Below are 26,325 nucleotides of genomic sequence, written 5' to 3'. Positions count from 1 at the left end.
AAAGGGAGCAAACTTTCTGAAGTGCTTTTTGGTGCTGCATGTCAGTGGAAACACAGTCTGTGTCTGTGAATTAGTGTGTCTGCCTTTGATGAGGAGTGTTGGTCAGTCACTGACTACAGGGACAGCTGTCGACATACACAGGATATTTACTTGAATCAGGAGGCGATCAGGTCTTAGTTACTTTTATTTGTCTTCTGGTGGGAGATTTTAGACATTCTGGGTGGCCATGTCAAATAAATACGCTATATCTGGCTTTAGTAATGGTGAAGGTGAAGATTTTCAGTGCAATCTGTAGTTTGTAAGGAAGTAATAATACTGTGTTGGACAAATCCATATATAAGGTTAGGGACGAGTGTGTGTGTGTGTGTGTGTGTGTGTGTGTGTGTGTGTGTGTGTGTGTGTGTGTGTGTGTGTGTGTGTGTGTGTGTGTGTGTGTGTGTGTGTGTGTGTGTGTGTGTGTGTGTGTGTGTGTGTGTGTGTGTGCGTGCGTGCGTGCATACGTACAGTCTCTTGAGACAGACTGTTGACTCCGTCAGTAGGAAAAGAGCGCTGTTTTTCCTTTATGTTTTGACGATGGGTTCTCAGATTGGTGTATCAGTGCGTGTGAAACCTGTATGGGAACTCAGTCTGAATCGTACTGTACCAACAACTGGGCAAAACAATCCAAGCTGTACTTAGAGTCCTGAAGTTAGAAAAAGCGTGAACTCTCATGTGAGATTTGTACAGTAAGCCTATCTTATAAGCTAAGTAAAATGGTCTCAACAACCTATTACACTGTGTCGACAAAAAGAACAAAAAGACGCTCCTCAATATTGTTGTTCTAAATGTTATGTTTTCATTCAGCTTTTTTTTTTCTTCCTGAATGCCATTATCCTAGCTATTCTTCTTTGTTAGTGGAGTTTGATCACTGTAATGATTTTGTCAAAGCACAGATTAACGTGCACACTTTGCACGTTGCACACTAAGAAGTAGCCTAGATACACAGTCAAATTCTCAGTGTTAATTGAACCACTTGAACCATATCGTCCCTATTCTGAGGCAAACATTTGGTGAAAATAGCCAATCTACAAGCTCACAACGAGTTGTAGTGCGACATGTACTGAGCTTGTAGATTTTCAGCAAAGAGATTTGGTGTAGGGGGAAATGACGACCTGGTCAACAAAGCAGATAGGATGTTAAGTGCTTAACCAATTTTAATTGGGCGCTGAAGTTGTTGACTTGGGTCCATTTGACACTTTCAGAGTTAAATTAACACTGAGTCTATAAAAGCAGGCGTAAAAGTGCTTCATAAAGCATGGAGCTCATTGTGACCAACACTGTCAAAAAAGGCTCTACTGTCTATATTCAACCTTGAATATCCAAAAATAAATGAAATGCTGAGTAAGATTTTTATTTATTTTATTTTTAGAGAAGTGAATTTATTGTCTTCCCCTTCATGCTGGCCACAAATAGGAATGCAATGTCAAACTGATCATTTTCTTTGTTTAGGTTGTGCCTATAGGTGTTCTGTAAAGTGCTGTATAAAAGTAAACATTCTGCAGATAAGATGATCTATCAGCCTTTATGTAGAAATTTTAGTCTGTGACCTTGTGGAGTTTTAATTTATTGCCTTCAGGAAGTGGTGGGGGAGAAGTTGTAAACTTTTTTTTTTCTTCTGCCTTTACATTTGTGCCAAACTGTTTGCAGACATTGTGTCAGTAAATCCGTATTACTATGTTGTTGTCGCCCATTGTTGATCACAAAAATGCCTGTAGCTTTATCTCTCCACACTGAACTATTTTTTTCTCTTTTCTTTATTATTATTATTATTATTATTATTATTTTTCAAAATTACAGAATTCTGGAAAATGCTAGCATTTCATATACTTAGCAACCAAGTAGTAAACATTCCAAATCTACTGACAGTCAGTCAGTGATGTCATTCTAGCCCTTGGGGAGGCAATATGGTATACACCATCTGACCAATCTCGGGGTAAATACAAACACATAGACACCCAATCATCACACCAGAGAGGGGCATCCATTGTGGTCCTTTGTTTTTGTTTGCAGAGAGACAAATGTGCAAGCTCAACAATCTCAACAGCGCTCCTGTGTTGTTATTTATCTACGTACTGTATGTTACATTGTTATGCTTCTGGTATTCATTTGTTTATGTTCATTTTACAGATACGATAGTTATATGTCACACAGCCACTGTCTTTTGTAAATAAATAAATAAATTGTGAAATATATATTAAAAAGATTTAAAATATAATACGTGTTTGTGTCTTTATTAAGATGATAGGTTTTTAGTTTTGCTGCTCTATACTCAACCATCATACTCAAATCATTTGGCAAATCAAGAGAGACAGGCTAAGAAGTTTATTTTAAATAAAGGCATAACTTGGTTATGCCATAGAAAACTATAGGAAATCAATTCCTCAATGTCATTTGTTGTTGTAGTTGTGCAAAAACATTTGTACAAAGGAGCCTAATACTCTCTGAGCTAAATTACCCCCCCCCCCCCCCCCCCCACACACACACACACACACACACACACACACACACAAATGTTCCATCTATTCACTACCTGCTTCTTAACTACCTTTGCGGAACAGAAACATTATTTTGTCAGTTCAGCTATAAATGTGCATTCGCCCAAACACGGGATAGATGAAGTCAGCTCATTTTGAACCTCAGCATCCCCCCGTTGAGAAGACTCTGGGGAAAGCGAGGTGTGTGTGTGTGTGTGTGTGTGTGTGTGTGTGTGGGGGGGGGGGGGGGGTTGTGTCATCCTTCTAGTACTGTCCTAACATGAACCACAAGACTCCACAGACAAGACAACAGAGAAAGACTGCAGAGCGGAAGACAGAGGCAGAGAGTCAAGAGTCTCCACCAGTCCACCTCCCGTTAGCCGTTAATGCATTAGTCTTGTCTACTGTGTCCTCGTACTACTGTCCTCACATGAACCACAAGGCCAATGATATAGCACAGACAATGAAGAGAGAGTGAGAGAGAAAGAGAAAGTGCAAGTGCACGGATGAGAAGAAAAATCTACATGACATCATAATCTCAGTGTACACTAACAAGTTACGATTGGCAAAACAATTGACTTATTTTCCCAAATACAAGTGGTTGGACTTGGTCCTATAGCTTGAGTCCTACCCTCTTCAACATATATCAATTAATTTGTTGTTGAATCTGAATAAAGACAAAATGCTGATATTAAAAAGACCCAACCTCCAGCACCACAAATACAATTATAGGATTGCTCTAGATGTGAATGGCCTGAGACTGCGAGACAAGGCAGGGCTTTTCACAAATGTGGGCAAGGTTACAGTGTGATCAAGGTCAAATTAAAGTTACACGTTTCAAAAAGTATAAAACTGTGTAAAATGAGTGGAGGTACTTTTGTGGCCCACTGGCAGGAGGAACATTTGTGACGTACAAGCCAAGGCTATAGCCTCTTTCAGAGAATCACACTTAGGATGACCAGATGGCAGGCATCCCACAAATTGAGACCCTGTCCCACATTGTGACTGGCAGGCATCAGTGTTCAAATGCCCTAATAGTTATAGTCCCCTATTAGTTGGATTTCTGTTAACTCTCATAGTCTCTTTTCCTCCAATATGTGTTTTTAAGCCTGCTAAAATAACATGAGAAATATCCCCTGGGCTACAGCACCAAGCCATACCACCCATGACCAAAATTAGCATTTAAAACAAACAAAACAAAATGAGGCAATATTAGGCCTATGGTCGAATATGACATCAAGACTTTTAATAGCAACTTAAGTAATAAATTGCTAAGCCTGTCCCACACAAGCAATAATTCAGCCCCTCAAAAGAACAGTTTGATCTGCATGGTAACCCTAGTCCCTAGTCACATTGTAAAATGGTGCTTGACATAAATATTGTAATTAATCACGGTCTCTCTCTCACACACACACGCACACACACGCACGCACGCACGCACACAATTTTCTTCCACATAAACAGAAGGACATAAACACTGTCAGTGCAGTCAGACAAAAGGAAAACAGCCAGTCACAATGTGCCTATAAGGCAGATGGCAGAACATTATTACATACAATACAAGTTGACATACTTGTTGCCTCCCTGCAAAGTCCCTTGTCAAGCCTCACATTGAAATGACCTCGGCTCGGGGTTTGGCCATGGAGGTGGGCAGCTGCATGGGCACTACTCAACCTGCCTGACCTAAAACGCAAACGGAATCATGTCGCCGCCTAGTGGTCATGTACGGAATACGTGTTTTTTGATTGATTGATTTACTTTTTTTCCACAGTATGCAGAATGGGTACATTTCAAACAAAAGCACAAGTCAATACAAAAACTGTTACTTTGTGGATGATCCGTGATTAAGCATTACACGTGTTAACAGGGTCCACCGTTTTCAATTCATCAGAACATAAAGACGTAGCTGCCTACAAATATACACTTCTATAAAAAATAGGAAATCATATAATAGGCTAAAGAAAGTAAAAAAGGGAAAAACATGTAGGCCTACAGTATGGGAAGAAAGGGGTGGGTGGGGGGCTCAGAGCTCAGACTTAATTTACAGGGGCCAGTTTTGAATTGCAGCCGTCCGTAGGTGCTCTTAAAAGTTTTGAAGAAGTCAAGGGATTCACAGGTGTCTTAATGGCTGTTGGTAGGGCGTTCCACATTTTAGTGGCATAGGAGCAAAATTAATTTAATCCCTTGTTTGAGCCGAATCTGGGTTGCACGTGGTTTGTTGAACTCCCTCTGTGAGTGTGGACTTCGTTGACATTATTGGTGACACATGGTACCTCATGGTACCAACCGTACCATGTAGGCTAACACAGTGGTTCCCAAACTTTTTCATGTCAAGGACCCCCAAATCAACATGTATTAGGCCACGGACCCCCCATTTGAAAACATATGCCAGTGACCCCGATAAGGGAGGATTTTTACGGCTCTAGCAGTGATTCGTTCATTTCATGGACCCCCAGTTTCACACGCATTAGTCTACGGATCCCCGATTTAATGGCATTTCTATCTCTGGTACCCCAATTTATATTGTAAAACCACTGTTAATTTATCTTTGAGTTACAGACCCATAAGGGTCCATTTGGTTCCTAACTATCTCTAATTGAGCTCTTAAGTACCCCTAGGGGTCCCCGGACCCCACTTTGGGAACCCATGGGCTAACAAGTACAACAACTGTAGTACTAGTGTGGTCACGTTTTAATGACCTTTGACATGTAGGGGTTTTGAAATTACAGCCTATGTTTTACACATTTTACAGGCAATAGGGAATATGCCTGGCAGGCATATTATACACAGGTAGAACTCCATAGCCTGGTTAATAAACCAGACCGAATCAGCCGTTGGCAAAAAAAAATTGCCTGCGACAGTGTTGTGTGATATTAGTCTGGCTTATTAGCCAGGCTAAGAACTCCATACATATAACCCTTTCTACATTAGGCTACTATCACTGAAGATGCTTGATCAGATCATATACACATGACAGACAGACCGTCCTAGGACCTAGCCTGAAGAAAGAAATAAGAAACGGCCATGCAACAGCATCATTTTGGACCTCCAGGAATTTCAACAATATGGGCTTTAAACAATTTTGCCTATTATTAAGAAGTAAAGTTTAAACCTATTCTGTGTGAGACAATCCAAATAGCGATCCAAGTACAAAAAATAAAGGCTCTCCAATGTATTATGTAATAACACAATACTGTATAATATTATTATCACTATCAGGCTCTTAACTCGAACGGCTGCCTTTAGGACCTGGTGGAAGCTCTGTAGCAGACAGTCCTCGGGCCCCTGCAGTGAGGAGCGGAGCATCTGGAGGAGTGTTGGCCGGCTGGGGAGGCGGTGGAGCGGAGGACGGGTCGGGGAGACAAGAGGAAAGGAGGCTCCGGCAGCAAAGCGAGACAAAAAAGGGTCAGGCCTGCATGGGACTTGGCAAAAAAAACGGGTAACGATTGAACACTGTGACTCACTCGTTTAGAACCGTAACCCGGCACTACTACTAGCCGTTGAGCGAGCGTAACCTCTATCGGAACAAAATGTGAAAGAGCCTCTCTCTGAGAGCGGAAGACGCTCGCGGTGGAAGAGGAAATAGACAGCGATTTAGGTTATGGTTGCTTTTTTTTTTTTTTTTGCAGATGTGCCGATAGACGCTGGCCGATGTGCACTTGAACTTGATGAGAGAATTTACAGCAGGGGACAGAATTGCTGGTTCGGATAATAACCCGCGCCTCTCATCATGAATATAACGGGGTTTTATCCTCAAGTGGCTGTGGCCTGTAAAAGAGGTATAATCCCTTGGGGTCATTTATGTAGACTTTACCCCTGCGAATTAAGACATCTGAAACTTTGACATTTTTAATGCATAGTAACGTATCGAATAATATGTGATTCAGGTGATTACCGTAATTTGATCGCAGTCGTTAAAGCGACCTGATGTGCATGAAAATATGCATGAACACTATACTACAATGCCTGTGTGGCCTATATCTATCTATCTATCTCTTTCTCTCATATATATATATATATATATATATATATATATATATATATAAAATCTATCTATCTAATCCATCTCTATATATCCATCTCTATATATCCATCTCTCTCTCTCTCTCTCTCTCTCTCTCTCTCTATATATATATATATATATATATATATATATATATATATAGCCTATGACCTGCAATAACGTCCAGGGATTAGAACATTCCAATCGCCTGGTCCTATGAATACATCAAAACCAATTGCAATAATCCTGGTGTAGCTTTTAAAGGAAATTAAATACAGACTTGGTTTGCGAAATATGGTTTACATTACTGTATTGTGCGTATACATGGGCTCCTACCAAAGTGCGTTACACTTCAGTTAAACCTGGCTGGCGAGTTATGAAAAATGGTGCGGTTTAACAATTAACGGTATATCACCGGAAAAAAATCTAATACAGTATAATATTGCCATCCAAATTGTGTTTGTATATGCCCTGTCACCAGCTTGGTCAACGCAACAGTGCCATTTCTTGCCGTCATAGTGTACAGTATCTGAATCCATGTGGTGTGAAAAGTGGCCTATAGGCCCCATGCTATAGTAGCCATATAGTATTCTATAGCACCCTAAGACCCGCAGTAGTATAGACCAAGCACATTTTCAAATATTATATGCACGTTTTGGCTGCTATTAGATCTTTTTGGAAAAATATGCAGTACACTAGCCTATTCATGGTTATAGATTTTTTTTTTAATGTTTCAAAACACGTAGGCGGTAGGCTTGTTACTGAAAGCCAATCATTGCAATACTACACATTCCATGGCATGTAGACTACTCCGGCTTAAAGCATCCCAGGCAGACAGTAATGTAATACTAAACCTTTTAGAATATCTGTAATACCTCACTTATTAACATGCTGGTTGTCAGATTATTCACCATATACTGTAGTGCTAATCAAGTCTGTTTTTCATTTTACAGGAGAGCAGCAAGAAGGATCATCAGTTCTTTTGTTTTGTTCTTTTGTTGAGTTAAATTTCCACCAGAAGATTCCATTGACCGTAAGATTCCTTTACAATGCCGTCCAACATTGGTACCAACATGCCAACCACCGCATTTAAAAATGCAGAGTACAGCGATTCACCTGGACACAGAATGGTAAGAGAACAAAATGGCCATGTAGTAGAAATTCCCAACCTGTGGATCGGAGCCCACCAGTGGGTGGCGAGGATATTGCAAGTGGGCCCCCAAATAATTGGCAAAACACTGAGATTTGATAATATAACATTGATATAAAACAATGAATGTAAAAACAAAAGTCATGGTATATATGTTTTTTAAACCTTGAACCTTTTCAGTGTGATACAGATACAGTAAATAGTAACTTAAAGTATACTGCGTTATTTCCATTGATCCAAGCCATAGAACATGATTGATTCATCATTACAATATGATCCCTGCATGGGCCCTGATCCAGAAAAGGTCGGGAACCACTGATGTAAAGTATTTGAGTATACGTTTATTTTGCCCAACCTGCAAGTGTAGTTAGTGAGAGGAACTGCACACTCCAAAACGAAGGTGGGGAGGTCTATTCTGTTCCAAAGCTTTGATGAATGGAAGCTACAGTGTTAGTGGTAAATGGGGTCATCACTAAAGCCTTATTTATACTTTGTAAAGTCTTATTTATACTTTGACAGTGTCTCGCGCGGGTCTACAAATAGATCTACAATGTCCGGCGTGCAACACAGCTGTACGATGGACAATACATTAAGCATTAATATGCCTTACAAAATGTCTCCGGGAGTTTTGGGACAAATATATATTATAATATATAGGCCTACTATAGAGCGTCGCAGTCCCACCCTCTTTCATGACGACGCCAGGCCCAGGAAATGATTCCCAATGCATTTTCCCATAGACATTTCAAAAAGTATTTATTTAAAGACAGTTACGCCGCGGACAAAGCCAACTCGAGTCGTGACAACTCATGACAACAAGGCGGTATGAGGCGGGACTGCAACGCTCTATAGGCCTACCTTAGTTGATGGTAGTGTGCTGTGGGGTGGGGACAAGGGGTTAGGGGGGTGGTAGTGTGCTGTGGGGTGGGGACAAGGGGTTAGGGGGGTGGTGACAGCATTTGTGCCATACTGCACTTTCACAGACTATAGTTTAGGTGTATCTGATAACAAAACAACTTATCTGGGTCCAGTGACACTCAACCACTCCACATCAATATGCCCATATTCCCCGGTCACCAATTTTATGAATGGACTGATGATCACTTCAGCAATCAGTTCATTCATTAATTTCATGCCTTATTGATTCCATGCAACCCACAGACCCACAGGAGAAGACTTGGTAGCATTGATCCCTCTGTCCTTTTATTGAACTTAGGAATCTACTCTCTACTCACCTTGGTGCATGCATGCTGGCCTGTAATACAGTTTCCGTAATCCTAATCAATGTTACCGTTACATTTTGTCGCTGTCGGGCAGAAATCTCCATATTTCAACCTTTTACGTATTCATCATAAATCAATTAATGCCCTATACTACTTTACCATACAAGAGTGTAAATAACCGATCTACAAGCTCACAAAGCGTTACTATTCTTGAAAACAAAATCACACCCGTGTGAAGTGAGGGGCGCTCTTATACATACATCATCCATTCATTGTCAATGGGAATTTAATCTTTGTGTAGGGCAAAAATAGCCGATTTGCTCGTACACATATGAGGTAAATTCTCCATTCATTGTCAATGGGAATTTAATGATTGTGTAAGACGAATATCTACACTATAGCTGAATATAGTAGGGCCCTCAAAAATGTGAAAGTACCAAAGTGTTTCAGTGGGTTTTATAAATGTTGAACCAATGAAACACATTCACAAGAGCTTGTGACTAAATAATAACTACAGAACACAGGTTATTTTTGAGCAGTGCTAACTGCTCCAACACCTGACTATGTGTGTAGCATTAGTCAATTAGTCCGCTATTAGTCTACTAGTCCGCCCTCTGTGACGTCATCATCATCATCAAACGTCATTTTCTGAAAAGTGACGGTCTTAGACGGTCTCCAATTGGCAGCATCTCTGCCTGCCTGTGTGAGGTGAGACCATATAATGCACAGTTCCATACTGTAGGTGACGCCTGGTCTTGGTAACGGTGGTTGATGACGTGGGCGTTGGCTTGATGTAGGTTGTGTCTGTGCAAGGCGGAATGGCTCTATGCTCTGCTTTTTTACTGGTGGGGGGTTGGGGAGCGGGGGGGGTGATCTGTCCTCTTCCGCTACTATGCTACGCGGCACTGCCCCTGGTCCTGTTGCCTAGCAACAGACATTGCCTTAAATAACCGTCCGCCTAGACTAAAATAGTGCAATGATATTGACGGCATTATGGAGTTCATTCCAGGCAACAACAATTTGTTTTACAGGCTGCTTAAAAGAAATACATTTTAGATGAATCCATGTGGGAAATACTGTAGTAGTAGTGTTTCCTCTGTGCGTGCGTGCGTGCGTGCGTGCGTGCGTGCGTGCGTGCGTGCGTGCGTGCGTGCGTGCGTGCGTGCGTGCGTGTGTGAGGGTCTCTCAATAGTGTGCTGTAGGCCTATAGTCCAGTGGTTGTTTTGTGCACACCAATGGGCAAGTAAAACATCTTAAGGCACACCTTTATTCACTGTGAAATGAGAAGATCTACAAGCTAATAAATGCTTCATGATATGATGGATTTAGAGCTTGTAGATTTGCTATTTAGAATTAAATAACGTACAGTTTTCGCCTATAATGAGAATGACATACCCAAAATAGGAATGCCAGGTTGAAAGTGGTTGCACCGTGGTGGATTCAAGCGTTTAGACGCTTGGCTTTGTTGATATTGTCACTGCATGTACAAATACGGGCTGGAGTGGCACCTGTCAGCGGGGAGTGTTGGGCGGGCGAGTAGGACGAAAGCTCTATGTGGTGGCTCCACACTGGCAGGTGAGCCAGTAGGATACAACAGCAGTGACATCACACAGAAATGTATGTGGGGAGGAATATCGCATACCGACGAAATTGAGGAGTAAAATCACACCTCTGTGAAGTGAGGGGCGCTAATACTGTATATTAAAGTCTTAACTCATGTTGATTAGGTGATGTAATGGTGATGTAAAACAAACTGTGCCAACACAAACATTAAACGCCAATAAAGATACAATATGACGTAAACGAGACATTATGATGTAAACTTTCCCTTTATTGTCAATGCGTTTACTAAACAAACTTTGAACTAAAGACAAACATTAAACCTGTGTATAAAAAAGGGGTAAAAAGCAAAAAACGATATATTTAGGAATTTGGAAATGAGTTCTGATATCGTCAATTATTAAATAATTCATAACTTGCTATAATATGTGGTTTTCACAAAATCACAAGGTACGCCTGGACGTTGTCTCGCGCCACACCAGTGTGCCTCACCGTTTGGTAACCACTGGTGTAGTCTGTTCAGAGTGTCAAGAAATAGTGTAATCAATTGTCAATGTGAATATAAAAACTTTTTCTTTTAGCGCCAGATTATGTTAATTCGATTTAAGACTGATGTGTATTTGTTTGTCTTTTTGTAGTTAATCCCATTTTCTAATTCTAGAATGGGAGAGTGACTAACTTAATATAGTAGTGGGTGTAAACAATACCTTTTTGAGAGTATAACTCGATCGCTGACTCGCTATAAAGCCACAACTCAATAGTCACAGCTCCGAATACTCCTGTCCCAACAGAAGGCAGTTTGTCATTATGGAATGTTGAGGATGGTTGTATTTTCTCCATTCCCCAGCAGGCACTTTCAGGACATAACAGCCTGACCTTTGAAATTCCTAGCTATTTTTATTGACTTAATTTCCCCTTTTAGCCCTTAGTATAGAGTTTGGGAATCTGTGGCTACACAAGGATTTTCGTAATATATCAAAACACAAATATGCCATTTGTCTTTTTTGCCTGAACAGCAGTAGGGCTGCAACCGGGCAACCAAGTTACTTGCATTCGTTATTGTTTCTAAGTTACTATAAATTTAGTTATTACAGTATATAAATTATTGATCGTAAATGCTAATAAAGTAATCTGAACCCAAACAGACATCTTGAAATTCATGAAAAAGGAGCGATCCGATCACTCCAAAAACTTCAAATAGAGGAGAGGCCCTCTCCTCTGGAACCTTCTTTAATAAAGATTAAAACGCCAACATATTTCGACTCAAGCGAGTCTTCATCAGGGCAGGACATCTTGAAATTGCTTAATATGCTCAGCGTATGAGCTAATAACTTGTCATTTATAATATGATAATACATTAACGTTTTAGAATTGTACAGTAAATAGCACAGACATTTTTACATTAAACATAATTCAAATGTTGACGGACCCCTACAGCAGTCAGCAAACCAGCAGGCAGACTCCATATTGCACAGTAGAATAACTGTCAGTAAAGAGATTGTGTTATTATTGAGGGCATCCCCCCTCTGTACGGGGATTGCAATCTCATTTACATTCAGGCGTGGTGTTGCTGGTGGTCCTATTCAGTGAATACTGAAACGCTGGAACATATACATTAGTATCATCTTTTCTCCCATCAACCCTAGCAGGTGCTTTGTTTGGGTGGACATGGGCTTTGTTCAGTTGGTGGGAAGACAGTTTTATTAATCAAAGAGAAAATTGCAGTGTAGGGGGCTGGGGGAGGGGGGGGGGGGTGTAGCAGACGTCTTTGTAACGGTGTCAAGAAGGGGATCCTCTGTGTAAGGTCAGCTCGCGTCTGCAGAGCTTTCACTTCAGCCTGCCTCAAGAGTGTGTCATTCAATTTGCTAGCCATCTCATTGTCCACTGAGCCCCAAAAGGGGCTCAAGAGCCCTGTTGTAGTTCCCCTGACTGTTTGAGTGTTTGTGTGTGCGTAGGTGGATTGGTGAGTGTACAACAAATGCAATCTGAAGGTGGCACATCTTTAGTTGGGTTCAAGCAGCCACTCAGCCCCTTGCATTGACGATCCCACCCCATCAGACCTGTACTGTAATACTGATATGTCATACTTTACTTACTGTACTGCATAATTACCTCAGCTATTGAAGTGTGTCTCAGTCTAATGCTGGCTCTTTTTGGTTCACAGGGTGAACAATACACAATACTGGACAAGGATCTAATGACAAAGGAGAAGCCGGCCAAATGTAATGCCTCTTATAAAACTGGCAAGCTTGGAAGAAAACGCAAGCAGTTCCCAGTAAGTACCAGTGACTTTATGTAACAAGAATCCTGCTATCGCCTGTACTGTAGTTTGCTGACAGTTATTCTACTATGGAGCCCGTCTGCCTGCCGTTTTGCTGACTGCTCATATTACAGTTAACAAAAGAAATAACTTTTTCAAGACCAAAATGTCCCTTAAAGGTATATTCAGTGATTTCACTTAATTCAAATATCCCTTCTTTTTTTGTTTTGTTGTGATAATCCTCCATACTATAGAGTTTGCTCACCATATAAGGAGTTCCTCCCTGTCCCTAGTTAACCCCTGGGGTCAAAAAACCTTAGGTTTCGTTTTTGGCAAGGTGGCCCAGCCTTCATCCAATCAGGATAGAGAGGGGCCTTCCGGCAATCGTGATCGAGCAGGGGCGGGCCTTGGTGTGCGTGCTGTTGGCCTGCCGCGTGTCCCCCCACTGTCTTGTTACCGGGCGGACCGGAGGGTTTTCCAAATCACCCAAATCACCTTAAATGTCCCTTAATAAAGCATTGAACTTGTGCAGTAATGTGAATAATCACTGCATGGCTTATTATGTAATTTCCAGATCTGATCTACAGTTGGTACAGTATGCAATATGGGAGGTTCTACTACGGCTGCAGTTCCCCCTTTAGAATACAATGGAATTATATCTCACATAAGACACCTCATTCCTTGCGAGTTTCCTAGTCCTACTACTTGCTATACCAGTATCACCTGACACATGCACCTAAAAAGACCACGCTCATAAATCAACTAAGGTTCATTCTACTGAGTGTCAGCTAACCCTAGCTAACCCTTTCAAACTAGGAAGGGTATGGCCTGGTCAGCCTGCAATGACATGCATAAGATCTGGTCATCCCAGCTTAGTAAGATGTTAAAAATATGTAGGACGACCGTTGAGCCGATTCTACTCTATGGCTCCGAGACATGGACACTTTCAAAGAAACTAGAGAAACGGTTGGATGGCACTTACACCCGCCTTCTAATGAGAGCGCAAAATCTTGGAAGAGCCACCCATCGACTAATCTAATATACGGCAACCTTCCCCGTGTTTCTTCACTAGTCCGATCCAGAAGAACACAGTTTGCCGGCCACTGCTACAGAGCTGACAATGAGGTTATATCTTCCCTTCTTCTCTGGAGTCCTGCCTCAAAGCAGACCAGAGGTAGAAAACTGTCGTTCCCTGATGTCATCACTAGGGACACAGGCATCAGTAAGCAGGAACTGGGGATGGCAATGAAGGACCGGGAAGTCTGGCGTGTTATTGTGAAATACACGATCTCGACCGTGGTCGAAAAATTATGATGATGAGTGTCTGTCTTATACTTAAAGCCACTGATTACTGAAGAGTGTCCACAACTAGATAAATAACCCCCGATGCTTGCAATATGGGCATCATTGCACACCTCTGGGAGTTTTCACAGCAGTTAAGTGTGACAGAGGTAGGGCAGAGTTACCACATGCATAAATGCTGGAGACTGGTACTGTAGGTGATTTAATGGGACTTTTATCTAGCAGTAAAGCTGCCCGAAAAAAATATTCTTGACATTTGACACATTTCCTTGTAAAATGCACACACATCTCAAATGGCTATTATTTGGAATTTTATTGCTATGCTAAGCACTTTATCTAAACACAGCAAGGCAATTCACTAATAGCATACGTTGTTGGTAAACGTGATCTGTAAACATGATGTTACAACCAACTTTATGCTGGTGTATACTATATATATATACACACACACACACACACACACACACACACACACTAATTTGACAGTACATCTTTTGACACCTACAGATTTTGTCACGCAAATTGGTACAAAGTCTCTCTATAGCCATTAAACGAAAAGCGTCCTTCAGATTTCTCATACTCGCAGGAGTTCTACGTTTCACACATTCTTTTATATTACTCCTTCAGATTTGATCCAAATTTCACGCAAATCGGTACACATGATCTCGATAGTCATGTGATCAAGACAAGTTTGTTTGATTTCTCATTTTCCATCCTGATTGGCTAAGATTGGCTTCCAAAGTGTTCAGGAGTGGCCTGTTTTTTACAAAATTCCACAAATCATCAACGCAGTGCCTGATTGCAGTGAAACTGCACGCATATTCCCACTAGGCTGAGGAAGAAATGCCACCTAACATCTTTCAAATCAGCCTAATTTATTCTTGACATTTGACACATTTATTAGCTATTAGTTATTATTTGAAAATAGGGAATTAAATAAATGAATCATTGAGCAATGAAGTAATCAATTAATTTTGTAATTAATATTTGTAATTAATTATGTTAATAACAAATGACTACTATAGTTCTGGTCTCATTCATAGTTACAGTATGACAAAGCAGTGATGAACTGTGGCTGGATTGTGTTTTGACCTGACCTCTGTCTAATTGTCTGTGCTGCCTGATTGACTGGCTGTGAACTCTAACATCTGGCAGAGGGCCACATGTGGATCAGTGTGTCACTAAATGTATTACATAACACAGACTGTTCCTGACAGGCATTGGGGGTGGTGTGTGTGTGTGTGTGTGTGTGTGTGTGTGTGTGTGTGTGTGTGTGTGTGTGTGTGTGTGTGTGTGTGTGTGTGTGGTGGGGAGGACTATGTTTATGTGGCTTGGTGTGATTGTTATTTTTGTGTGGTTGCATCTTCGCTAGGACACCCTGTCTGTGTGTCTGTGCTTGCCTCCTGTCCTGTGCACACCTAATCTCGGAAACTGCTAAGCTAAATCAGAATCAGTTTTGTCACTTCCACAATACACACTAGGCAAGAGGCATACAGGGGAGCAAAATACCGTTCTCCGCAACTCATGGTGCTTCACATTTAAAAACAATAGATGAGTCAAACTCATCATGGTGGCTCAGGGGTAGAGTTGCCAGTTCGAACCCGGGCTCCCCAGAGTTAGTGTCGAAGTGTCCTTGAGCAAGACACTGAACCCCTAATTGCTCCTGATGTGCTGGTTGGTGCCTTTCCTCCAACATTAGTGTATGAATGTGTGTGTGAATGTAATGCACAATCTATGTAAAGTGCCTTGGATAAAGGCGCTATATAAATGCACCATTTACCATTTACTAATCTAGTGAAATTTGAAGTTTTATGGGATAGACAGCCACATTGGTGTTTGAAGTTCTTCTGATTGGTTTATTTCAATATTGTTTCACAGTGCATTACTTAAGTATAATACTCTTTAAAGGTATATGATATACCATTACTTACTGTACATCGTACATCTACATTTTTGACGTTCCAAGACCTTTTCTTCCCCCTTTCTCAGGAATGCTGCATCATTAGTGGTTTTGTCCTTTGTAACTGCCACAGCACCGATTTTACAGAGAGCAAGTGCTATATGACATACATTTTCTAGATGTAGATTTTAGACCTTGGTAGATTTTGTTTCTATCACTCCCGTTTGCTGAACATCCTCGGTCTGAAGACAGAAGTCTTTGTCGTCCGTCTGAATTACGGGGATTTAGATGTAAGCACTCTACCTGTCGACAGGAGATGAAGGCTCTAGTGCTACTGTCGACAGCGTGATCTGATCTTGCAAGACATGCTCCACTTTCTGCTTTCACTGACCCAGTGGGATTGTCTGGGAAACTGTTTTTTCTGTTCTTTTTTCACAGCTATTTTTAGGGCAGGAACAGAGACGCCCTATCAAAACACCCCATTCCCTCCCTCCACCCCCCCATTATTACCCCATCTCAAATTTCCTACACTTAAAAGAGAATTGATCTTTTCTAAGTCGACCCAAAAGACAAAGAGTACATTTGGAGATCAAGGTGAAAGGGTTGTGCAAGTGATGAATCTCTGTCTTTCTCATTTAAAATACCTTTTTCTTTTGAGTAATAGTAATGTCTCTCGGAGTTGGGTAAATGCTCTTCATAGAATTAACCATAGTTTCCTGGGCGTTCCAAACTAAACAGACCTAAGGGGGGGGTGGGGACCCTCCTGTCAAATAGCCAGCATTCTTTTCATATTTGTGTCTTGCTGTAACATAGAAACTACACGGTTACAGGAAGCTCCGTACTGTACTCTAGTCTGTATACTGTACAGATTAGAACTCGTACGTTATCCTTTATTTGCCTCTCTTAATTGGCGTACCGCAGAGCTATATACACAGCTTTGAAGTTTATGGCTTCCTATAAATGGAGCAAGGTGGGAAATTCCTCAATTCATTGACTAATACGTGTAAAGTCAAGGCACAGTTTTTGATTATCCCCAGACACAGCTGTGCACTATATGAGATAGTTGCATATCGTTGCTTTCGGGTAGAAACTGTGTATGTCCGACTGTTCCAATGGAACAAATGTAGTTATTATTTTGTCACAAGCTCTTGCAAAGCATTTCAGTGGTTAAATAAATATTTATAAAACCCACTGACGGACTTATGACTGTGGTTTCAAACTGGTGCCCCCCATCTGAGCATGACATTATAGGCAAATATAGCCGCTCTACAAGCTCACAATGCATTGTGAACTCGTAGTCATAGATCAGTATTTTTGCTACTTTTGTCTTTTATCTATCTATAAATGCACCACGTCTCCTCTGTGTGTATGTACGTGTGTACGTACACGACCGGGAGTGCAGTGCCCGGTCAGATACATGGTTGTCCAGAACCACCACAAAAGGCTCTGTCCAGGCTCTGGACAGGGCCCCTGCCCGGGCTCTGGACAGGGCCCCTGCCCGGACTCTGGACAGGGCCCCTGCCTGGGCTCTGGACAGGGCCCCTGCCTGGGCTCTGGACAGGGCCCCTGCCCGGGCTCTGGACAGGGCCCAAATTAGCCAATTGAGCACCCCTAGATCACCCCTAGATCTCCATATATGGAGCTGGCCTGTTCTGACATCACAATGGTGTTCTGACATCTGCATAGACTCCATATTTGGGCTTGCCTGACAAAGAACTATGGGCATAAAAGGGACACGGACATAATAACTGGGTGGGGCATCATTTCCAACTTGCATCGTTCCAAGTAGGCCAGTGGGCACTGCTCTAGTGAAGTATAAAATAGGGCTTAAGTGGTTAAAGAATGTCCAATAAATAGCATTAATTTATGAAAGAAAAATATGAGAGATGGAGATACAAGGATTCTGCCCAACAACGATGATATAGGCCTACAGTAAATGTACCACTTTCTGTCAAGCTGTCCATTTCCTCTCTCGCTGTGGCATCAACCTATAAAGGGCTTACCCTGACACATCCACAATGGGAATTTTCTTTCCCGAGCCACTCTCTCAGATAACATTTTTCTTCAAGGCTTCTCGATGACACCTTGTAAATCCTGGGATTGTGTACTACAAAGCCCTCTGCAGTAGATCCAATGATGTGTCATAACCGCTGGCAGCTGTTCATTATATCAAACGGTGATTTACTGCTACAGGTATAATGATATGTACACCTGACAGATGGCCACGGTACAACAAAAAGACAGCTTTCTCTTCTCCTGCGTCCCTGCAGGTTAAAAGCTGAGTACATTAATGTGGGCAACTCGTTTAATGGTGGCCACAAGGGACGCTGATAGCCAAGCGGTTAAGGCACAAACCACATAGAATCTGATGCCTGACAGTGAGTCCCGGGTTTGACTCCCTTGGCCGCACTGCTACTGCTGTCACTCTCTCCCTGTTTCCAGTATCTCAGTACACCCTCCCCCCCCCCCCCCCCCCGCCCCTGACGGGTTAGTGTGGGCAACAGGTTAGTGGAGAGAACTGCAGGGACAGCACGTTAGTGGGCATCAAGTTATGCCTGATTTACACTTGGTTGCCCGTCAGCACACAACTAAGTAAGTATAAAAGAATATTAATAGTGACTCAGCAGCAGTAGTTATTTCCATTTATCACAACAAACTAATTCGCTGGAGCAGTGCTCTTTGCCACTTCCGAACAGTTTTTTGGTTAATGCAATTACCGAGTGGGGGGTTTCCTTAAAGCAATATTTAGTTATACTTTTTATTTATAATATAAAAAAGTCAAACATTATTAATCTACATAATACAGTATATCTTAATATATACACCATTTATTATTGATAAATCTATTCTTTGCCTGGTGCTTGCAGGTGGAGGGCTGCAGCTCCTTTGCAGAGAGCATGGGTCTGCAGGGTAACTGCCATCCAGGGCTGGGTAGGCCGTCCATGGCACAGGTCCACAATGGAGACGTGGGCGGGCACAGAGACAGGACGTCCGCCGCCTGCTTCCCCAAACAGGAGAAAAGGGAAGTGGAGAATGGGCTGCCTAGAGACACTCCCTGCCGGGCAGAAGACGGCTCACTGGGTCAGCACGGACCAGAGCGCCCTTCCCTGGAGAACGGATTCCTTGTAGCCAGCCGCGAGGAGCAGGATTCTCACGGGAAGGACGACAGCCTGGCAACCCCGCACAAGAAACGAGGCAGACGGAAACTGGAGCGCCCGACAAAATGTGAGTTATTGGCTCAGTTTTCTTCTGTCTGACGCTGTTCCTATTGTTCAAGCAAGTGAATAGGATTTCCAAAATACAACTATGTTTAGACTGCATCCGCAGAGACCCTCTGCTTGTCTTTTCTTATTTTAATTAATTGAGATGTGTCTGGGCGTCACCCTTTGGACAGTAGGGGTGCACTATTGGTGTCATTGAGCCAGGGAGGAGAGGCCAACGGTGAATGTTGTGTTTACAGTACACGCCACAATCGACATAGTTTAAGCCAAGGGAAGGGTGGGTGATGACAAATGCACAATGATGAACCATGAGCTGCAAATGAACAACAGACCTAGAGATCCTATATAATTAGGACTTACAGTATGTGTGAGTCACGTACAACGCCAGTGTTGCAGATCAACTTTCCATTGGGCCAGTATAACATATTATATTCACTCATCATGGCATTAATGTTTTTGGATCAGCGCACAAAACTAAAACCTTATTCGAATGCACAATATATACCGGTAATGTTTTGAGCCGAGCGGTTAGACCTGCTGTTTCTCTCTCCGTCTCCCTCTCGCCATATCTCTGTCTTACATACAAGTCTCTCTCTTACTGAATATATCACTCTCTCCATCTCTCCCTCTCATACTCGTCTCTCCTTTCTATTTTATCTTTCTCCTGGTCAGCCACGTGTTCTCTCTCACTGCCGCGGAGAGACGCTTAGGCAGTGACCTTGATGAGTGGTGCAGTAAATAAAACCTAGGGTAGAGTGAGGCAAGCCGTCTCCTGGCAACGTGCCTCCGTCTTTGCCGAGTGCAGGGAGTCAGCAGGTCTCTCTTGTGGCCGCCACTTGGTTGCTGTCTGTGTGTGTGTGTGTGTGTGTGTGTGTGTGTGTGTGTGTGTGTGTGTGTGTGTGTGTGTGTGTGTGTGTGTGTGTGTGTGTGTGTGTGTGTGTGTGTGTGTGTGTGTGTGTGTGTGTGTGTGTCTGTGCATCAAATAGGATCAGGTGGGGTGGGGGCTTCCAGGTGGATGGCACTGTGCCCAGAGCTCTTACACACCAAGTCTGCACTCTGTATTAACCTGATCTATGCATGCTGTGAGTGCAGTGTCTCACACACGCGCGCGCACGTGTGCAGACACACACGCACGCGTACACGCACACAGAAAATGTGCATTGAACAACTCTAAATTACTTCATTAACCCCAGAGCCCACTGGTCCTTGCAGACCACACTCTAAATTGGCTCTATGCGTCCACGTGGACACGCTACAGATTTACATATTTAACCGAAATGTAATCAACAGACTCTTATTAATTACATGTTAGTATATCACACTGCACGTTCACGTACAGTATGTGGGGCGACGTCATTACAGTCACTAAATTAATTTGTGTAGAGAGAGAGAGACAGACAGACAGCACCCCATGACAGAGCGTTAAGAGACCGAGGGGGCAGCATGGTGGATCGATAGCCTGCCATGCTGGGTTTTTGTTATCCATCTGGAGGGCACAGGAAGGATTTGAGCGCCGGCTGGAGTGGAACCGAGCGCTAGCAATACGAGAGCTGGAACACAGTCAAACTGGCAAGGTATACTCTCTGTGGGCAATGCAAGCCAGCTCTCCTCACAAACCCAACGACCTTGGCAAGTAACTCCCCCCAACCCCCCATACACACACATACATATGCACACTGACTGCCTCAGCGAATTGTTATGTAGTCACTTATTCCCATTGAGGGGGGGGGGGGGGGGGGGGGGGGGTAGAGGGATGGAAAAAGAGAGCAGGGTTGGACGGTGCATGCTACACATGGAACAAACTAGAATAGGCTGTTAAGAGAGCGGTCCATTGTTTGGACAGGCCTGTAGGGTGCTTCAAAGACAGCGCCAACACGCCACTTTGAGCTTGTAGATCTTGGCCATTTCCACTATTCAGTTAGTTATTAAATGATGTAAGTTATTTGTCATATCTGCCCTGTACACATTTTGTTTTACGAAGCCTGAAAGCCAATGTGATTTTCATTCATAATGTTCCAACGACAGAAACACAATTCAATTGTTAAACACAATTATTTGAGCGATTAATGATTAAGTATGATTAAGTATAAATGTCATAATTGTGACAGCCCTATACACTGCTACTTTAATAGTTGTAGAGTGTGACGGTGTTGTCAAATCTCTGAGTTCACACAGTGCTGGAAACAGAACTTGATTACTTTCAAGTTAACCACATTCAACCTGGTGTTTTAATTATTTTCCAAAATAACGGATCTACAAGCTCACACGTAGCGAGTCGCGACATGTTGTGAGCTTGTAGATCTGCTATTTTCGCTGTATGATAAACTATAAAACAGCACTAATCGGTTAAATACTGTGAGCCGAGAGTAGGCAAGTAACTGGTGTGAGATTGAGGATGACATGCACAACAGATCTGAGTCCAGTTTTGTAGTTGTCTCCACCAGGCCGAAGGCATGGGGAGTATGTTTTGCACTCCGTTTGTCCGTCAGTCCGTCCGTCCGTCCGTCCGTCCGTCCGTCTGTGAACAGCTAATCACCGGCACCGTTCACCTAGGCGATTTGCACACACACTCCCTGGAGCGCCACCAGGAGGCCGACTTTTGAAAAACACATTTTTTGATATTACTCCTCCAGATTCTGCCCAAAAATCCCGCAAATCGCTACACTCTACTATAGTCATGTGTTCAAGATGGATCTGTCCGATATTTCATATTCCATCCTAATTGGCTAACATTGGCTTTCAAAGTTTGCAGGATTGGCCCTTTTGAAACAAAAAGCCTCAAATCATGAACACATCGTGCAATTTACGTGAAATCACTTTCCTACTAGGCTGAGGAATATATCCCACCCTTTCACATTGGCCTGTTATAGCGCCACCAACAGGTGGATTTTTGCAAAACACATTTTTGGAACAAGATGCCTCAAATCATCCAATTGCCATCAATGGTGTAAGAACAAATGGCACCCTTTTCACATTGGCCTATTATAGTGCCACCAGGAGGCCACAACCTGACCTGGCCTGGTGGAGACCTGTGCCCCGAGGGGCACTTTTTCTAGTTTGCACTTTGTCCATCCGTCCGTATGTCAGTGTGTCCTTCCGTCCGTCTGTCTGTGACCAGCTAATCTCTGGCACCGTTGGCTTGATCGCAGCCATACTCTGCACACACACTCCCTGAATGCTAGAGCTGAACCTCTGCCCCAAAGTTTTCACATTGGCCTGTTATAGCGCCACCAGGAGGCCGCTTTGTGCAAAACAATTTTTTTGACAGTACACCTACAGATTTTGTCCAAACATCACGCAAATTGGTAGTCTCTCTAGAGCCATTCAACCAAACGGGTCTTTCAGATTTTTCAGACTCCATACTGATTAGCTAAAGGTGGCTCCACACTGCCCCGACGATCGGCAGTCTCCAGACGCGAGACTGTCCGCAGGAGACTCCCCGACGAGAAGCCCCCGTCGCTTGCCGTCCCTAGCACCTTATCGACGCGTCGGAACCCGTTGATGAAGAACCGAACATGTCCGGTCGGTTGCCGATAAAATAATGCTATCTTTGTTTGTTTTGGTGTGAAGCGCTGTGTTGCCAGATTCTGTGAGTGAAACAAGCGACCAGGTCTATGAAAACAAATCCAAAAGAAGCAACCAGTTTCACTACTTGAGCCCTATTACATCAGCTATTTTTTAAATGAATCATGAAAGCAAGCCCAAATAAGCAACTACACTTCAGAAATAAGCCCAAACTATAAAGCAAAGGGCAACTATGAATATTAAGCTATGTTACAGGACAACTAGCCCAAAAGCAATATGAGAGTTTTAAGTAGTCTTTGACTGGTCTGGACAAGTTTCCTCGGTCTGGAGTCACCTTAAGATTGGCTTCCAAAGTTCACAGGAGTGCTCCGTTTCAAACAAAATGCTGCAAATCTTGAACACATCGTGTGATTTCCGTGAAAGTTTGCACGCACAATACCACTAGGCCGAGGAAGAAATGCCACTTGAAAACTTTCAACTCAGCCTCATGGTGGCGCTATAACTGGCCGATTAGTGTTTTTACCTATACTGTAACTGCACTGATCTGTGTAAAACCTTGTATGCACACTCCCTAGAGGCCAAGGAAAAACCTTTTTCACATCTGCTCTTTATAGCGCCACCAGGAGGCCGACATATGTAAAACACATTTTCTAATATTACTCCTTCAGATTTTATCCAAATTTCACGCAAATCGGTACACATGCTCTCCATAGTCATGTGATCAAGACGGGTTTGTTTGATTTCTCATAATAATCCGTCCTGATTGGCTACGATTGGCTTCTAAAGTTTTCAGGAGTAGCCCGTTTTGTACCCGTTTGGTACAAATCGCAACTCCTCAACGCAGCGTCCTATTGCGGTGAAACTGTGCATGCATATTCCCACTAGGCTGAGGAAGAAATGCCACTTGACAGTTTTCAAAATCAGCCTCATGGTGGCGCTACAGGCCAAGTCGCGACACACACACACACACACACACACACACACACACACACACACACACACACACACACACACACACACACACACACACACACACACACACACACACACACACACACACACACACACACACACACACACACACACACACACACACACAAAGAAAAAGCTTCACCATTGTCCTAATTATAATGCCCACTGCCCTCACACTCACACTCACACACACACACACACACACACACACACACACACACACACACACACACACACACACACACACACACACACACACACACACACACATGTTTATATTACTCCTAAACATTTGGCCAAACATCACACACACTATCCTCCTGGTGGAGACCTGTGCCCAGAAGGGCACTTTTTTTTAGTTCAGTGTTGTTTTTTACAGCAAATTTTGATTTTAGTCATAGTCTCTCATAGTCTTGAATGGTTTTCATTTAGTTTTAGTCACATTTTAGTCACCTGGAATGTTTTATTGTTAGCCTAGTTTTAGTCGACTAAATATCATAAGATTTTAGTCAACTAAATCTACAGTTGATTTAGTCGACTAAAATGAATTTTGGCGGGCCTTGTTGTCGTCGCAATGACTGTTTTTACACTTGCTGAAAATAGCAGATTTAGTCGACGAAATCAACATTGATGTAGTTTGAGTCAGTCAAGTTGTGCAGCATATGCACATAATTGCTCATATTTAAATAAATAATAAAATACTATGAGCTCAGAAATCACACAGTATCAATACCATGGCTGTTCATGCCGCGGTAATACGGTATACCTTTACACGCCTAGCCGAGAGTAGCTATGCGTTTCTTGGGCAGTTTGTGATAAGATGTGATTTTGGCTTCCTTCCTCCTGCTGCTCTAGGGAAAAAGGAAAGACGAAAAAAGAAAATTTCATGAATCATGAATCCTGTTTGATAGTGTTTCAGTTGGGTTGTCTCCATGCTCCCTGGCTAACCTTTCTGCTCCGCTGAACACAGGAAAACAATGATGTTCAAGAATGAATAACATGCCTTTGTTGTTAGGGACCTCCAGAATCATGGCTTGAGTTAATAGGAAATCCCCGACATTCTAAGATTTTATTGCGGTAAAGCCTTTTCTTTTTTATTACACTGTGGTTTCGGTGCAAATTTCAGCAGAGCCTGGAATATTTGCTGTTATCTTTGACGGTTTATACACTCTCCCGCTAGTTTGTAGTTTTTGTAGCTTCCTAATAGATTCAGCAGCTAGTACATGTGTAAGTACCTGGCTGATATATGATATGTGCAGCTCCCCACTTTTGGATGGTTTATTAAACAATCTAAAACCTCAGTCAGATTGAGACATGCATGGTATTTTCATAAGCTTTAAAGGTGGAAATTATTTTAACATACAAACAGGATCTTTGTAATATTCAAAATTACATGGTTATTGGCAGATAAAGACCAAACACCATCCTCTGTGCCCCCGCTGCAAGTTCAAAACTTTTAGATCGAGACCACACCGAGAACAAAATATAGGGGTAATTGTTTTTGTTTGGGAAACACTGGACTATAAGACGCTCATAGTTTGATCCTGATTCCTGCCATGGGAGATTGGTGTGGAGATTATTATGTGCCCCCCAATGTCACACAAACGAAGCAGTATGTTGTTGCCTTTTCTGCTCAGTGTCAAGGGTGTGTGGGAGGGACCATGCTAATGGCAGCCAGCTGCAACTCTCGTGAAAAGAGGGATGTAGGGTCAGAGGTGTGATATTTGCCAAAGTAAACTTGGCCGCTCTCCACACTCATCATAACCTGGGCAGCATCTCCATGCCTTCTGGGTTGCATCAAACCCAAATATGGCACTCACCACCTAGTGTATACCTGGGTGTGCAATGTGATCCTAAATCCACTGTGATCAAGCAGAGTTTAACGGAGGATTTAGAACAGAGTAGAGGACGTTAAGCTTACATAGGCCCTGCACCCGCGTAAGGAGTTTTACCCTGTCGGTTTCTCTTAGTGGAAGCCTTTATTTACTTATTTGAACTTTATTTAATCGGGCAGGAGTCAGGACCATAAAGAGTAAATTGCTCTGGATTAGTGTCTGCTTAAATTGTACAAAGAAATGTGTGTATGTATGTGTGTGTGTGTGTATATATATATATATATATATATATATATATATATATAAGCCCATCGTTAGCCCTGGGCTGATGAAAAGTGTTTTGTTTTAATGCTTTTTGATTGATTGATTGAAAAATGTATTAACAGTTTGCAGAATTACAGTACATTTCAAGCACAAACTCAATACAAAGGCTGTTAACTGTGAGTGGACGACCCAATTAAGCATTACACTTGTTTCCAATAGGGTCCACCATGTTCAAATCATCAAAAACATTTAGAGACGTACAAATAGACACTTCTATATAGACAAAGGACAGAACAGGAATTCATCATAAAGGAGGTAAAAAGGGAAAAGAAACATATACAGTGAGGGGAAAAAAGGGGTGGGCGGTGGGGGGGGATTCACGTTCAGCTCCGTTAATTTGTTTGTTTTCCTTGGAGGAGCTGCGTTGGGTCCCCAAGTCGGCTCCGTGGCCGTACCTTGAGATGCAGATACGGAGACTCAGATTATGTGAGTGAAACTAGACCAGGTCTATGAAAACAAGCCCAAAAGAAGGGACCGGTTTCAGCTATTTTCAAAAATAATCTTGAAAGCAAGCCCAAATAAACAACTACACTTAAG

The 26,325-nt window shown here is 42.5% G+C and overlaps 1 protein-coding gene and 1 long non-coding RNA gene across 7 annotated transcripts in view; one reads left to right on the top strand and one right to left on the bottom strand.

Moving 5' to 3' along the window:
* Positions 1–26,325, bottom strand: part of LOC306941607 — a 99,473-nt gene that overhangs the window by 55,089 nt on the left and 18,059 nt on the right. The window lies entirely within an intron of this gene.
* dnmt3ab (DNA (cytosine-5-)-methyltransferase 3 alpha b) overlaps positions 7,480–26,325 on the top strand; it is a 51,291-nt gene continuing 32,445 nt past the window's right edge. For all 5 annotated transcript variants that reach the window (XM_079527145.1, XM_079527143.1, XM_079527144.1 and 2 more), the window contains exons 1-3: positions 7,480–7,646; positions 12,614–12,724; positions 18,779–19,136. In XM_079527145.1, the coding sequence (XP_079383271.1) occupies positions 7,566–7,646; positions 12,614–12,724; positions 18,779–19,136 (550 nt within the window). In that variant the 5' untranslated portion in view covers positions 7,480–7,565. The remainder of the gene's footprint in view (positions 7,647–12,613; positions 12,725–18,778; positions 19,137–26,325) is intronic.

Source organism: Electrona antarctica (assembly GCF_951216825.1).
Source record: "Electrona antarctica genome assembly, chromosome: 18".
Taxonomy (NCBI): domain Eukaryota; kingdom Metazoa; phylum Chordata; class Actinopteri; order Myctophiformes; family Myctophidae; genus Electrona; species Electrona antarctica.
Note: the sequence above shows the minus strand (reverse complement) of the source record. Positions and strands in the feature narration are given on the sequence as shown.